Genomic DNA, 12,121 nt, shown 5'->3' with positions numbered 1-12,121 from the left:
CTAACAAAACGAGTACAAGTCTCAAAAGTGGACCACAGAGACTGGACCGTCTCGAAAGGTAAAAGACAAGTCTATATACACAGATGGAGACTGAAATAGTACAAAACGCAGTGTGCTCACCCCCGTCTCCGGATCAGACTACTCCAAACTGGATCAACGCTGACCACTGGTGCTCGGACCTGCATCACGAAATAGATGCAGAGCGTAGCATGAGTACCAAAACAACAGGTACCCAATAGGCATCATAGACCGATTGCACTTGAAAAGTAAAGGCAATAAGAAAAGAAGAAATAATACAAACCGAAGTCAAGAGCGAAAATCTAACTAACAATGGAATGCACACGAGTGTATAAAGAACTAACTAAAGTAATCTATAAGCTAACTATACCCAACTGGACCCCATAAGCCCAGAAGGTACACTCGTGTGCAATTTAAATAAAAACCCGAACGGACTCCCATAAGTCCGACGAGTATACAGAATAACTATAACTAAAGAGAATTGCATATAAGAACCCAAGAACGGAGAACATCGAACCAGAACTTCAACCCTAATTAGTAGAATCTGATAGTACGGAGGCCGGACCTCGAACCGAATGCTCACCAGAAGTACCCAAGTAACCAATCACAAGTATCAAGTAACTGAAGCCGGAACTCTAACCGGATGCTCTATAAAAGTATCTGGGCAATAGAGGCTGGACCTTAAACCGGATGCTCTATATAAGTATCTGGTCAATAGAGGCCGGACCTTGAACCAGATGCTCTATATAAGTATCTGGGCAATAGAGGCCGGACCTTAAACCGGATGCTCTATAAAAGTGCCAATGTAGCTGCTGAAAGGGTCCTAATCGATCCACGCTCATAATGTCCGTGGAATACCATCCACACTTAGCCAATCAATGAAAGTCCTTGGAACCGAATTGAAAATCAAATTCAAATCGTGAAGCAGAATTAGTGTCACCGACGTAACTCGTGAAGCTGTAACATCGGGGAAAATAAGGATAACTATAATCGGAGCAAGTATTTGGCCTAGCTAAGGCCCAAACTATCAGACTCAAGTCTGCTACACCAGTCTACAAGGATCTGAGCCGATCGAGCGAAGTCGGGGCAAAACTAAGGCCTATCAGATCTGAATCATGTATTTCTAAGGCAAGCCCTAGTAAAACCTAAACTAAGGCCCAACATGCTTCAAATAAACATTAATTAAGCATGCAAGCATTCCACATAGCGAGGAGGGTCAATTAATAATACAAAACATACTCACAGTTACTCGATAATTCTCGAAATAGGCCGAAAACATGATTTTTAAACACCTAAACGTGATTCAATAACTACCCAACCCAAATCCCAACTAATCAACATGCATTCACATTCTCAAGTTCAATCTAAGAGAGGGAAACCGTAGCCTACCTTTAGGCCGATCACACGGGCTCCAAAATCACTTCTCCGGAGCTTTCCCTTTCCGAACGGCCTCAAAACGCTGCCCCGCTATCAAAAATAGAGTCACAACGTTATTATGGTCGTTTAGACACCAAAATCACAACAAACGGAGACGGGTCAATTTTGGAGTCAAAACGGAAATCGTGGAACCCGCACCGAACTGTCCGAATTTGACTCCGTCAAGATACCCTAAACAACACCCCAAACTTGTGTTCCAAAATGGAACACAATTCGGGCTCAAAACGCAGCAAAAACCAACAAACAAGAAAATCACACTTTAATCAAACTAAAAAGAAAACATTGCAGCAATCTAAACTCGAAATCTACAAGGATCTAATGGTGCCCAACACTCCTTGAACACTCTACGACGAAGCCATGAAAATTATCAACACTTGGGATTTCGAATCACCCAAAACCGAGCTAAAATGAGTGAGATATGACCAAAACAAGGATGCCAAAAACAAAAGCTCGAAAAAGAGTACAACAGTCAGGTTTATCGAGAAATTTACCTCGAACTACGCGTACCCAACAACTTCCGAACACTTTACAGCGAAGCCACCAACAATACGAAGCTCCCACACTTTGAATCACCTAATTCAGATGAAAGATGAGAGAGTTATGAGGGTTTTAAGTTTGGGAAATGTTGCTGATGAATCTGCATTTTATAGCTGATTTTCTGCAATTTTCTAAAAACTAAAATCTCTGATGGGGTGCTCTGATCTCGTTCGGAACCCTGTGCACGCAAATGAGATATGCAACAATACCAAATTCGATATTACGAACTCAATAACACAGTCAAAATTTTCATACGAGGTCATCTTGACAAAAAGTGCGTCCCACACCCAAATGTCAATTTAAGTCAAAAACCACAAAAGAGCTTCGAAAAATATCAAAAACTTCGAGACACAAAAGAAAGGTCAATCTAGACCAAACTTGACATTCCGGAGCTAACCGCGCTGACATAATTCTCATCCGAGCGCGTTTACTCAGAAATGTTGACCAAAGTCAAACTTAGGCTTAAACTTAAAGTTAAAACGCCTAATCGCACCAACTCACACTGAAAACCTCGGGAGTCATGCTGACCATGCTACTAGCCTAAAATGACCCTTTCGGAGCTGATGAAGTCGTCAGAAATGGATTCCAATGTTATCTTCTTGAGCTTTTGATCGAAAATGATTGTTCAAGGTTCATAAGCTCCAAAACACAAAAACTCGCACCAAAACCAAACGAACGACCAGGTGACCGAACTATTAGTCCCAGCAAGTCATAAATGACTTGGGATTGCAACAAGAACACTTTAAATGACACACAGAAGACAAGACACAGAAATGACTAGGAGGGTCATTACAACTCCACTTATTAAGCTACTTCTAGATCACCACTTAAAAATAAAAATAAAATAATAAAATAATAATAATTAAAAAAAAGAAAAAGAAAAAAAAGCTACTTCTAGATCTGCAAAATTAAACTGTTACATGAAATGATCTCAATATTATAAGGAAATTAAAAAAAATAGGGCATATACCTTATAAATCTTGTCTCTACTGTCAAGTTGCAAATTAAAGTTTTCTTCACTTATCAATTCACTAAAGCATGGTGACTCCATTCCTATTTATAATGTTTTAGAACATGTGATGATGATTTTGAGGTTTTGTAAAGTGGCCACAATAGTGTGGAGTCCACTCTAAATCCACTTTTACTTATTTACTATATTAAAAATAAATATTGATGTTTACTTGTTCATTTTGAAAAATTAATACATAATTAATCACTTAGTTTTAATCTGCTTTTATTATTAACTATAATTATCTATTAAATTATTGAATTTATTTTATTCAAGGAGTGATCTGATAAAATTGTTATTTTATTTATTATTTTTTAAGGGGAAAATGTACAAGTATTCCCCTAGACTATGACCGAAATCCCAGAGATACACCACCTTATTAACTAAACTAAGGTTCTATTACCCCTGAACCCATTTTTTTTGTAATTTTGTGCACCTTTTTGGCTTACGTGACATCCAAATATCTCCCACACATCTCAATTGCGTGGAGTCACGAAATGTGCCACGTAAGACAAAAGGTGTACAAAATTACAAAAAAAATTAAGTTAGGGAGTAATAGGACCTTAGTTTAGTTAAGATGTGTCTCTGAAATTTCGATTATAGTCTAGGGGATACTTGTGTCTTATCCCTTTTTTAAGCGTCAAACCAATACTTAAAAATAAAAATAAATGAAGGGCGTACTTGGTTAGAAATTATTATTCTTAGGGAGGAGAAGTTTATGTATTTGAAGGAGAAACCTTGAAAGGTCGAGATTTTACCATGTATAGATCCTTTATTATTTACTTGTTCAGATTATATTTTATACGTTCTTAATTAAGAAGTGATGATTGATATTAGATATTATCATAATATTTTTATTATTATTTTTAATCTTAAATTTTGAAAAAATAATTTGAAGAATAAGTAATTAATATCAAGATTAAAATATGAATTTTTTTTTATATGATAAAAATGTCACTACTAAAAAAAACATTAAATCAACTGAGTATGTAGGTTTTATTAATGAATTATCTTTGGGCTTGTTTGGAAGGCTACTCTGATAATTGAATTTAGTGTAATTGCATTATCTGTCCTGTTTGGTTGGCCATGTAATTATCTGGTCAGCAGGTGATTGGGTGTAACTACACTTTCCAATTCATAGGGGGATGCTGTGAATTGCTGGTAATTACATAGTGTAATTACAAACTAATTATTTTTTAATTTCTTCATTTTATTTATATTTATATTTTTTTTCATTTTAATGTATTTTATTTTTATTATTCTAATATTTTCTAAAAATATTTTATTATTATTTATATTTCATTTCCTTTTTATTCTCAACCTTTACTTCATGATTCCATGCAATTTTTGTATTATCAAAAAAAATAAAATATTAGTATAGCTTTGTTAGTATTATAATTTTTAAATTAAAGTAGAATTCACTGTTGAATAAAGTTATGGACTATGTTTTTCTTTTCTTTTAAATCATATTTATGTATGTTATGTTGAAATTTGACATAAGAGTATTATGTTAATTATTTTGTTTTGAATTTAGATCTTATGTTATATTTTCACTTTCATTTATTTTAGGAGTATTGACTCGATATTTATATTGCAAACTATTTTTTTTAAGTTAGACTTGATAGATTATCATTTTGTCAAATGTTTTATAATTTTATGACATTATATTTATAATATTCATTTTTTTGTCAAACATGTATTTCATGATGTTCATAGAAATTCTGTACTTTTAGTTTTTATGATTAATGTAATTAAAATATATTAAATTGAAAAATATAAATCAATTATATTTTATAATATTAGTTAAGAACATATGTTTATTAATTAATATATTTTCAAAAGACTATATTTAATATCATTTATTTACCCTTATTTGTCTAATAAATTTTTTAATTTTAATAATTAATTTTTATTTTTAAAATGCATATAACTTTAGATTACACTTGTGCAACGAAACAGTACACTTGTAATTACACTATTGCAAACAAACATGTCATCATAGTTACTAAGTTGTGTAATTACTAGGCTGGTAATTACTATCCTAGTAATTACACCAATTCCAATTACCTGGTGGCTTTCCAAACATACCCTTTTAGGAAAACGATCGATGGATGTCTGTTGATTATTTTTCGCGATAAAAGCTAAAAAACTATATACAAAAATATTTTTTAAAAAGAAAATCAACGGAGTCTCTCAATTTCGTAAAAAAAAACACAATGAACGTATTTCATCAAAACACACGTATAGTTTACCGGTAGATTTTTCAATATCATGGTAAAATACTTGAGTTTAATTCAAGTAGCTATATTTTTTATATATTTCTAAAAAAGATCGAACAATCTTTATAAAATCGCCAAAGTCCTTTGGTTTCTTTTTTTGAAGTTTATATTAACCTTCAATTTTCTAACTCTTTTTTTTTTTGTTGATATGCCAATAAAATAAAAAGATATTTTTAATATAATGAACAAGTTAAAATAAATTGACAAAATATTTTAATCCGATCTGCTATTATATATGGAAGGTTTTTCTTCCATAGTAGAGGAGTCCGAACCTAAATAATTTATAAAGGACTAATTAATGGGTAAAAAATAATTTGCATTAACTATCAATATAAGCGTAGAAATTTGTTTCACTATATGGATTCTCTGTAACGGACACCATAAATATATATACATAGTAATATTTATTCATTAAGGTTTATGATTATTAGTTTATTCTTCGATTCTAATAAAAAAGAAAATTATTATTTAGTAATTTCAACCAAGTTGAGGAATAATTTATTTGTCAATCTTAACCATCATTGATTACTAAGCCGTTAGTAATTTTATAATTTTAACCAATTTAGTGTAAAATTAAATTATAAACCCCCACCCCCCCACCCCCACTCTACGTTATATATTTAAAACTCATTTAATTTTTAAGCAGTTCAGATTTGTCAATTTAGTGGTTAATTAAAGGGGAACTTTCACATATAGCCACTCAAAAATAGCCTAATTACTCTCCATAGCTATAGTTTGATAATTACAAGCCGTAGCTACATGTTATATGGAGGAGAGAGGCGAGCCAGACTGGGAGAGAGAGGAGAGAGGCGAGAGAGAGGGGGCAAAGAGTGGGAGAAAGGTGAATTGTATATGTATATAGGTTAGATAATTGTATATTATACATATGCATTTGTATATATGGCAAGCGAGATTGGGAGAGGGAGGAGAGAGGCGAGCGAGATTGGGAGAGGGAGGAGAGAGGCGAGCGAGAGAGGGCAGAGAGTGGGAGAGAGGTGAATTGTATATGTATATAGGTTAGATAATTGTATATTATACATATGCATTTGTATATATGGCAAGCGAGATTGGGAGAGGGAGGAGAGAGGCGAGCGAGATTGGGAGAGGGAGGAGAGAGGCGAGCGAGATTGGGAGAGGGAGGAGAGAGGCGAGCGAGATTGGGAGAGGGTGGGAGAGAGATGAATTGTATATGTATATAGGTTAGATAATTGTATATTATACATATGTATTTGTATATTCTGGCGAATTATACATATACAAACGTGACAAATTATACAAACTCGAAGTCAGCCCACGTAATTAATGTATAATGTTAGTCGTGAGTGATAATTATAGCAAACTATAGCTAAGATGAGTAATTAAATAGTATAAGTTTGCTTAACCGCGTAATCTTCCCAAAAACGGATGGCTTTTTATTTCTTAAAGTTTTGGCTTTACATTTTTTTCACCAATATTTATCATAAATAGTAAATACCACTTGAATGTAATTAATTTAGTAACTTTGTAGTTGTAATGACGAGTGAATTTTCTGTTTCAAAACTACAAAAAAAATAAAAATTGTTAGTTAATTATCATCATTAATAAAGTGATCGTCTAACAAATCAACTCTTACATAAGAAAACTGAGGAGAATATTGATAGATCCGCAAGTTAAGGTTTTACTATCGATTTTTTTACTATTACTGATAGCATAATATTATTCCAAATATTTTCTTATAAAAATTATACATAACCAAGTAAAACTTTATCCTCAACTTGAACTTCATAAATTACAAATAAAGTGAAAAATTAATTGATATTTGTGGCCAAACGCCTATAATGTCAGGTTGACTAAATTTCACTTACGAGTGATAAAATTAAGAAGAAATATATTTTGTGCAATTTCAATCATACACTCCTTGAGTCGAGGGTCTATGGGTAAGTACCTCTCTATTTATGAATAGAGGTGCTCATGGTTGAATAAAGATCAATTCAAATTGAAAAACCGAATCAAATCAAATCAATTTGATTTTATATTTTTAAAAACCTATAATATTTGGTTTGAAATTTGTGTGTTTGGCCAAATTTCAAAAGTATTTTTTTTTAAAAAAACTTTTGAATAGTAGGAAGTTCAATTTCTTTGTTTTCAGTTTTCACTTAATAGTTAAAAGGTATAGTTGATCATTTTGCTGAATCTGAGTGTCTAATTGAGGTTGCTGATTTATCCCATATGTTGATCATTAAGATGGACATAAATTTTTGTTGTGAACATGGATAGTCTACCTAATAGATTTGGACCAGTTATCTAGACAGAGGCTGGCCAAGTTGTTTGGCCTGAGCCTAAACCACAAAGAGGACCAAGAAGTAGGCAGTTCAACAATAGATTTGCTCGAGATTCAGGTTAAGTAGGGAGGCACGTGTCAAAGGGTTGTTCTCTGCGTCTTTAGCAATCATGCGTATTGTTGAGAAAATAATTTAATTTCCATTCTCTAAATGTATGTTCGATCAAGTTTCGTTATAAAATTTGAATAAATAAATAATTTTTATTTACCAAGTGAAAAATGATAGATATTGATGATATACAGACATAGTTGCATCTTTTAGTAGTAGATCTATTCTCCCTATTATTACTTAAACATGTATTACAGTAATGTTGATATTAGATATGTACTAAATTACTTGAGAATTAAGTAATTCAATTGTGAGCCTTAATTAGGCCCGTTTGAAGGAGTTTTTCCTTGATGTTTTGAAAATGCATAATACATAAACATGACCCTTAACTTGACTTTAGCAGATAACTATGCCCTCCAACTTTGAGTGTGCACAAATAGACACTTAAACTTGTATAAAATTGAATAAGTAGACACAAGTGTCTTACTACACATATGACGCGACGTAGGGCACAAAATTGTCATGTAGGATGAATGTGTCCATTTGTTCAATTTTATACAAGTGCCTACTTGTACACATCCAAAATTAAAGGTCATAATTGCCAACTGACGTCAAGTTAAGGATCATGTTTATATATTATACCTTTTGAGAGTAGTCTTGTCAGCTACAAGTACACTTTTATTATTTCATATCAAACCAAGAATGTCTTGATATGCAAAACAAAACACTAATCATTAAGCTCCATAGACAATTCATTGTAATTCATGAACAATGACAATGATTGAATTAAAAGAAAAGAAGAGAAAAACTAACAAATGTGTCAAGTTTTCCTCGATAAATTACTGTACGTCTTTGGTTGTAACCCTGTGTGTGTCCACATTGTCCGCATGAAGTTTTCACCTCTTAGGTCGCGATTTCAACGATGACTAGATTCTCAACCTTTTTGGCCTCCCCGGTCTAATCTTCCCCGTAGGTGGTAGAACTACTTCTTCTAAGACCTCTCTAGGAATGTCCCAAGTGCTTTCATTGGGAACTGGATACGTAGATATGTCATACGTTTTCAGCAAGTGATCCTTGTTGTAGTAAACAGAGCAGTATTGATATGCATCCATGCTTTTGAACGTTATAACTGCCAGAGCGTGTGGGCACGGCATTTCATCCATTTGAAACCTTATGCAAGTGCAAGTTCTCTCTCTCAGGTTCACCACAAATTGTTTTTCATCGTCAACGACAGTATATGAGTGATCAGCGGAAGGCTTCACCTACATTTTGGAAAAAGATGCTCAGTAATATACTACATATAGACTATTTATCATACTTTTATGAAGTATTCCAATTTCAATTTTTGGCATGAAAAAAAACATGGTAATGGCATCTTACCGTCATCCTCTGAGATGTAGTGTAATTTTCCTTCATGATTTCTTCATACTTTTTGCCCAGCTCCGTAGATGTCTCTACTGCATTTATCTTGTTCGCATAGTGCCAATCTTGAACCAACTTCGTCATGTATTCCAGTAAATGCAGTATTGGTAAATCTCTTGCATGATTGTTCACAGTATTCATCGACTCCACAATGTTTGAAGTCATAATCGTGGTCCCGTTGACTTTGGAATGCACTCTTGACCATCTATGATATCCAACATCTAACAAGCATTCTCCGACCCTCTTATCGATATTATTTATCGCAACCATATGGCGCTCAAATTCTTCAATCGTATATGCTCTGGCCGATGCGAAGAACAGTTCCTTGACAGGTGTATGAATTTTTGTGTACCTCGTCTTTATGTTGTTCCACAAATGGAACATACATATACAGTGAAGCACTTCTGGATACACAATCGAGGTCGCTTTTGAGATACTTTCATGCATGTCCGATACTATGCACATCCCTTCCCTAGCACCATAAGCGTCCCTGAACCTTTCGAAGAACCACTTCCAAGATGCATCATTCTCCGAATCAACCACGCTGTATGCGAGCAAAAATATTCTACCTGTTTAAGTCAATCAAAATACTTGTATAAAACATATATTAGAGTAAATCAACAGTGTCAAATACACAACAGGTATAATATTGCAACGATGATGTTAAATAGCAGGCACACAATCAATCCATTTTTTGAATTAAAATATTTTTATTACATATGTCCAATTTATTTAGAATGGAAACAGCCTCTGGCAGAAATGCAAGGTAAGACTGCATGCGATAGACCCTTGTGGTTGGGGCCTTCTCCGGACCCTACACATAGCGGGAGCTTTAGTGCACTGGCTGCCCTTCTTCTTCTTTTTTACAGATGATATACACTGCATATGTATTGATTATATAACACACGTATACCCTAGGTATTTTTCAAATATAACAAATTAAATGTGCAACTTCAATGATTTATAAATGTTCTCATTTTTTATTTTAACTCACCCGCTGCATCTTGTGTGTAAGCCATGATTAAAATCCCCCTGTGTGCTGATTCTAGCAAGCTCGCATTAACTATCACAATAGGCTTGCAATATTTCCATCCCTTAATTGACACATCCAACGATACAAAAACATACAAAAAGGAGCCACCTTCTGATTTTTGTAGTCTTGCTATGGATCCAGGGTTTGTATGCATCAATATGTACAGGTAGCTCGGCAGCTTCACATATGATTCAATTTTGTTCCCTCTCAACATTTTAAGAGCCTTTTGCTTCGATCTCCAAGCCCTCATATAGGTCAAATCCACACCATAATCTTTTTTCATGTCACGTATTATATCTGCTGGAGAATATACAGATTCCGAGTCAGCATACTTGTTCCTAATCATACCTCCAATGATCCCCGCAGAAGAGAGACGTGAATGTAATCTTTCCTCTATCGAGCACGTGTGAACATCATTGAACATTCTTATTTTGAAAAGCTTTGACTTGTGCAGGCTTGAAGACTTAAAACACCAGGAACAATTTTCTTCCGGGCATAAAAGACAATAACTGTTGGTAATATATATACATATACACTATCAATATTCAGTTTGAAATCATCAAATGCACTCGAGATAAAATATATACAATATACGTATCATGCAATACCTGGTGCTACTCGACCTTTCGACTCTAAACTGAAAGTTATTTCGGATAGCATAATGCCTCATAACATTGACGATGGTCTCTTTGTCTAGGTACAATTGACCCTCTTCAACATCTTGATGCCGTGGATTGTCTATTAATACTATACCTCTATCATCATCTTGTATACCATTCCAATCCTCCCCATGAACAGAACTTATCGGCTCAACAATATCTACGTTGTTTATAATACCTTCCTCATCACCTCGTACGCCATTAGAATCCTCCCCATGAACAGAATTCATCATTTCAACGGTATCTTGGCTGTTCATTATACCTTTATCATCACCCTGTATACCATTACAATCCTTTCCACGAACAGGACTTATCATCTCAACGGCATCAGGCAAGTATATATCAGGTCTATTTTCACTCTGTATACCATCAGATGAAACAGTAGCAGGGTTCACATTTGAGCAACTTCCAGCAGTACACTTATCCTTAAACGTTACGCAAAGCGGATACATTGTGAATTCTGCATTCATCCTTTTCAGTTCAATATACACTCTAACACTCATATCACTGTGTACCGTCATAGGTGGATACCCATCCTTCACTATGTACTTAATATCTATCAAATTGGTATCCAAATCCTTCTCAAGCTGATTCGCTATAACGGAAACTAATTCTTCAAAATTGCATCCAGAAGTAACCAAAACACCATTAACAGAAAAATTCACAAAACTATTATCACTTTCCCATACTCCATTGTGCTTTATAAAAATAGGTACATTTTCCATGGTTTCTGAAAAAAAAAAAAAAAACTCACATTATAATCACAATCGAATATTACAACAAATGCAATACAATATGACGATTGGCGAGAATATTATAGATCGAGTCGTTCGAAATCCTAAAGTTGAAACCCTAAGTCAAAAAAAATTCTATCATATCAAATTTGTTACATTATAATACGATTTAACGCATGAAATTACCTGGAGTGGATTAATCGAATACCCAAAATTCTAACTTAGAGAGATTTTACTGCAGAAATGTTTGACGAAAACTGAATTTGATCAGAGAGAATTGGAGTTTAGGGATCATTTGAAGAGAATTGGATCTTTGGCCGCACTACGATGAATGTGTTTTGAGAGGTGAAAGGGTTTTTTTAAATTTATTTATTGAGATTCTGGAATAATTGTGGGATTCTGTTGGATTTTGGATATTTGGTGGGTCACGTGTGCAGATCCCACTTTCATTTTCTTCTTCTTTTGGCCTTTTTTTGCTTGTTTTTTTTTGTCCCTTTCTTATAAGGGTATTTTAAGATTAAAAAATTGATGGTAAGGGAGGGTATTTTTGGATTAAAGAATTGATGGTAAGGTAGGATGTTTTTGGATTAAATTATAAATGCGAAATGACCTGAGAGACCCTTG

General features: G+C 33.9%; 2 protein-coding genes across 2 annotated transcripts in view; both read right to left on the bottom strand.

Annotated features, from left to right (window-relative positions):
- Window positions 1-3,043, bottom strand: part of LOC102599254 (valencene synthase-like) — a 12,659-nt gene extending 9,616 nt beyond the window's left edge. The window contains exon 1 of the mRNA XM_015304366.1: window positions 2,963-3,043. Within this exon, the coding sequence (XP_015159852.1) occupies window positions 2,963-3,043 (81 nt within the window). The remainder of the gene's footprint in view (window positions 1-2,962) is intronic.
- A 5,350-nt stretch (window positions 3,044-8,393) lies between these two features.
- On the bottom strand, window positions 8,394-11,487 carry LOC107058539 (protein FAR1-RELATED SEQUENCE 4-like). The gene is made up of 3 exons (XM_015304360.1): window positions 10,066-11,487; window positions 9,030-9,640; window positions 8,394-8,911 (listed from the first exon to the last, which is right to left on the bottom strand). The coding sequence occupies exons 1-3, from the start codon at window positions 10,526-10,528 to the stop codon at window positions 8,576-8,578; spliced, it is 1,410 nt and encodes a 469-aa protein (XP_015159846.1). The 5' UTR covers window positions 10,529-11,487; the 3' UTR covers window positions 8,394-8,575.
- Between the last annotated feature and the right edge of the window lie 634 nt (window positions 11,488-12,121).

This window comes from Solanum tuberosum, unplaced genomic scaffold, assembly GCF_000226075.1.
Source record: "Solanum tuberosum cultivar DM 1-3 516 R44 unplaced genomic scaffold, SolTub_3.0 scf00515, whole genome shotgun sequence".
Lineage (NCBI taxonomy): Eukaryota > Viridiplantae > Streptophyta > Magnoliopsida > Solanales > Solanaceae > Solanum > Solanum tuberosum.
This window is presented reverse-complemented; position numbering and strand designations above follow the sequence as displayed.

Excerpts from the sequence above, each read along its gene's own strand:
- LOC107058539 (XM_015304360.1), bottom strand. The coding sequence starts at position 10,528 with ATGTTCAATGATGTTCACACGTGCTCGATAGAGGAAAGATTACATTCA. Across the intron at positions 9,641-10,065 it reads TTACACACAAGATGCAGCGG|GTAGAATATTTTTGCTCGCA; the intron begins GTGAGTTAAAAT and ends TGACTTAAACAG. Across the intron at positions 8,912-9,029 it reads CTACATCTCAGAGGATGACG|GTGAAGCCTTCCGCTGATCA; the intron begins GTAAGATGCCAT and ends TCCAAAATGTAG.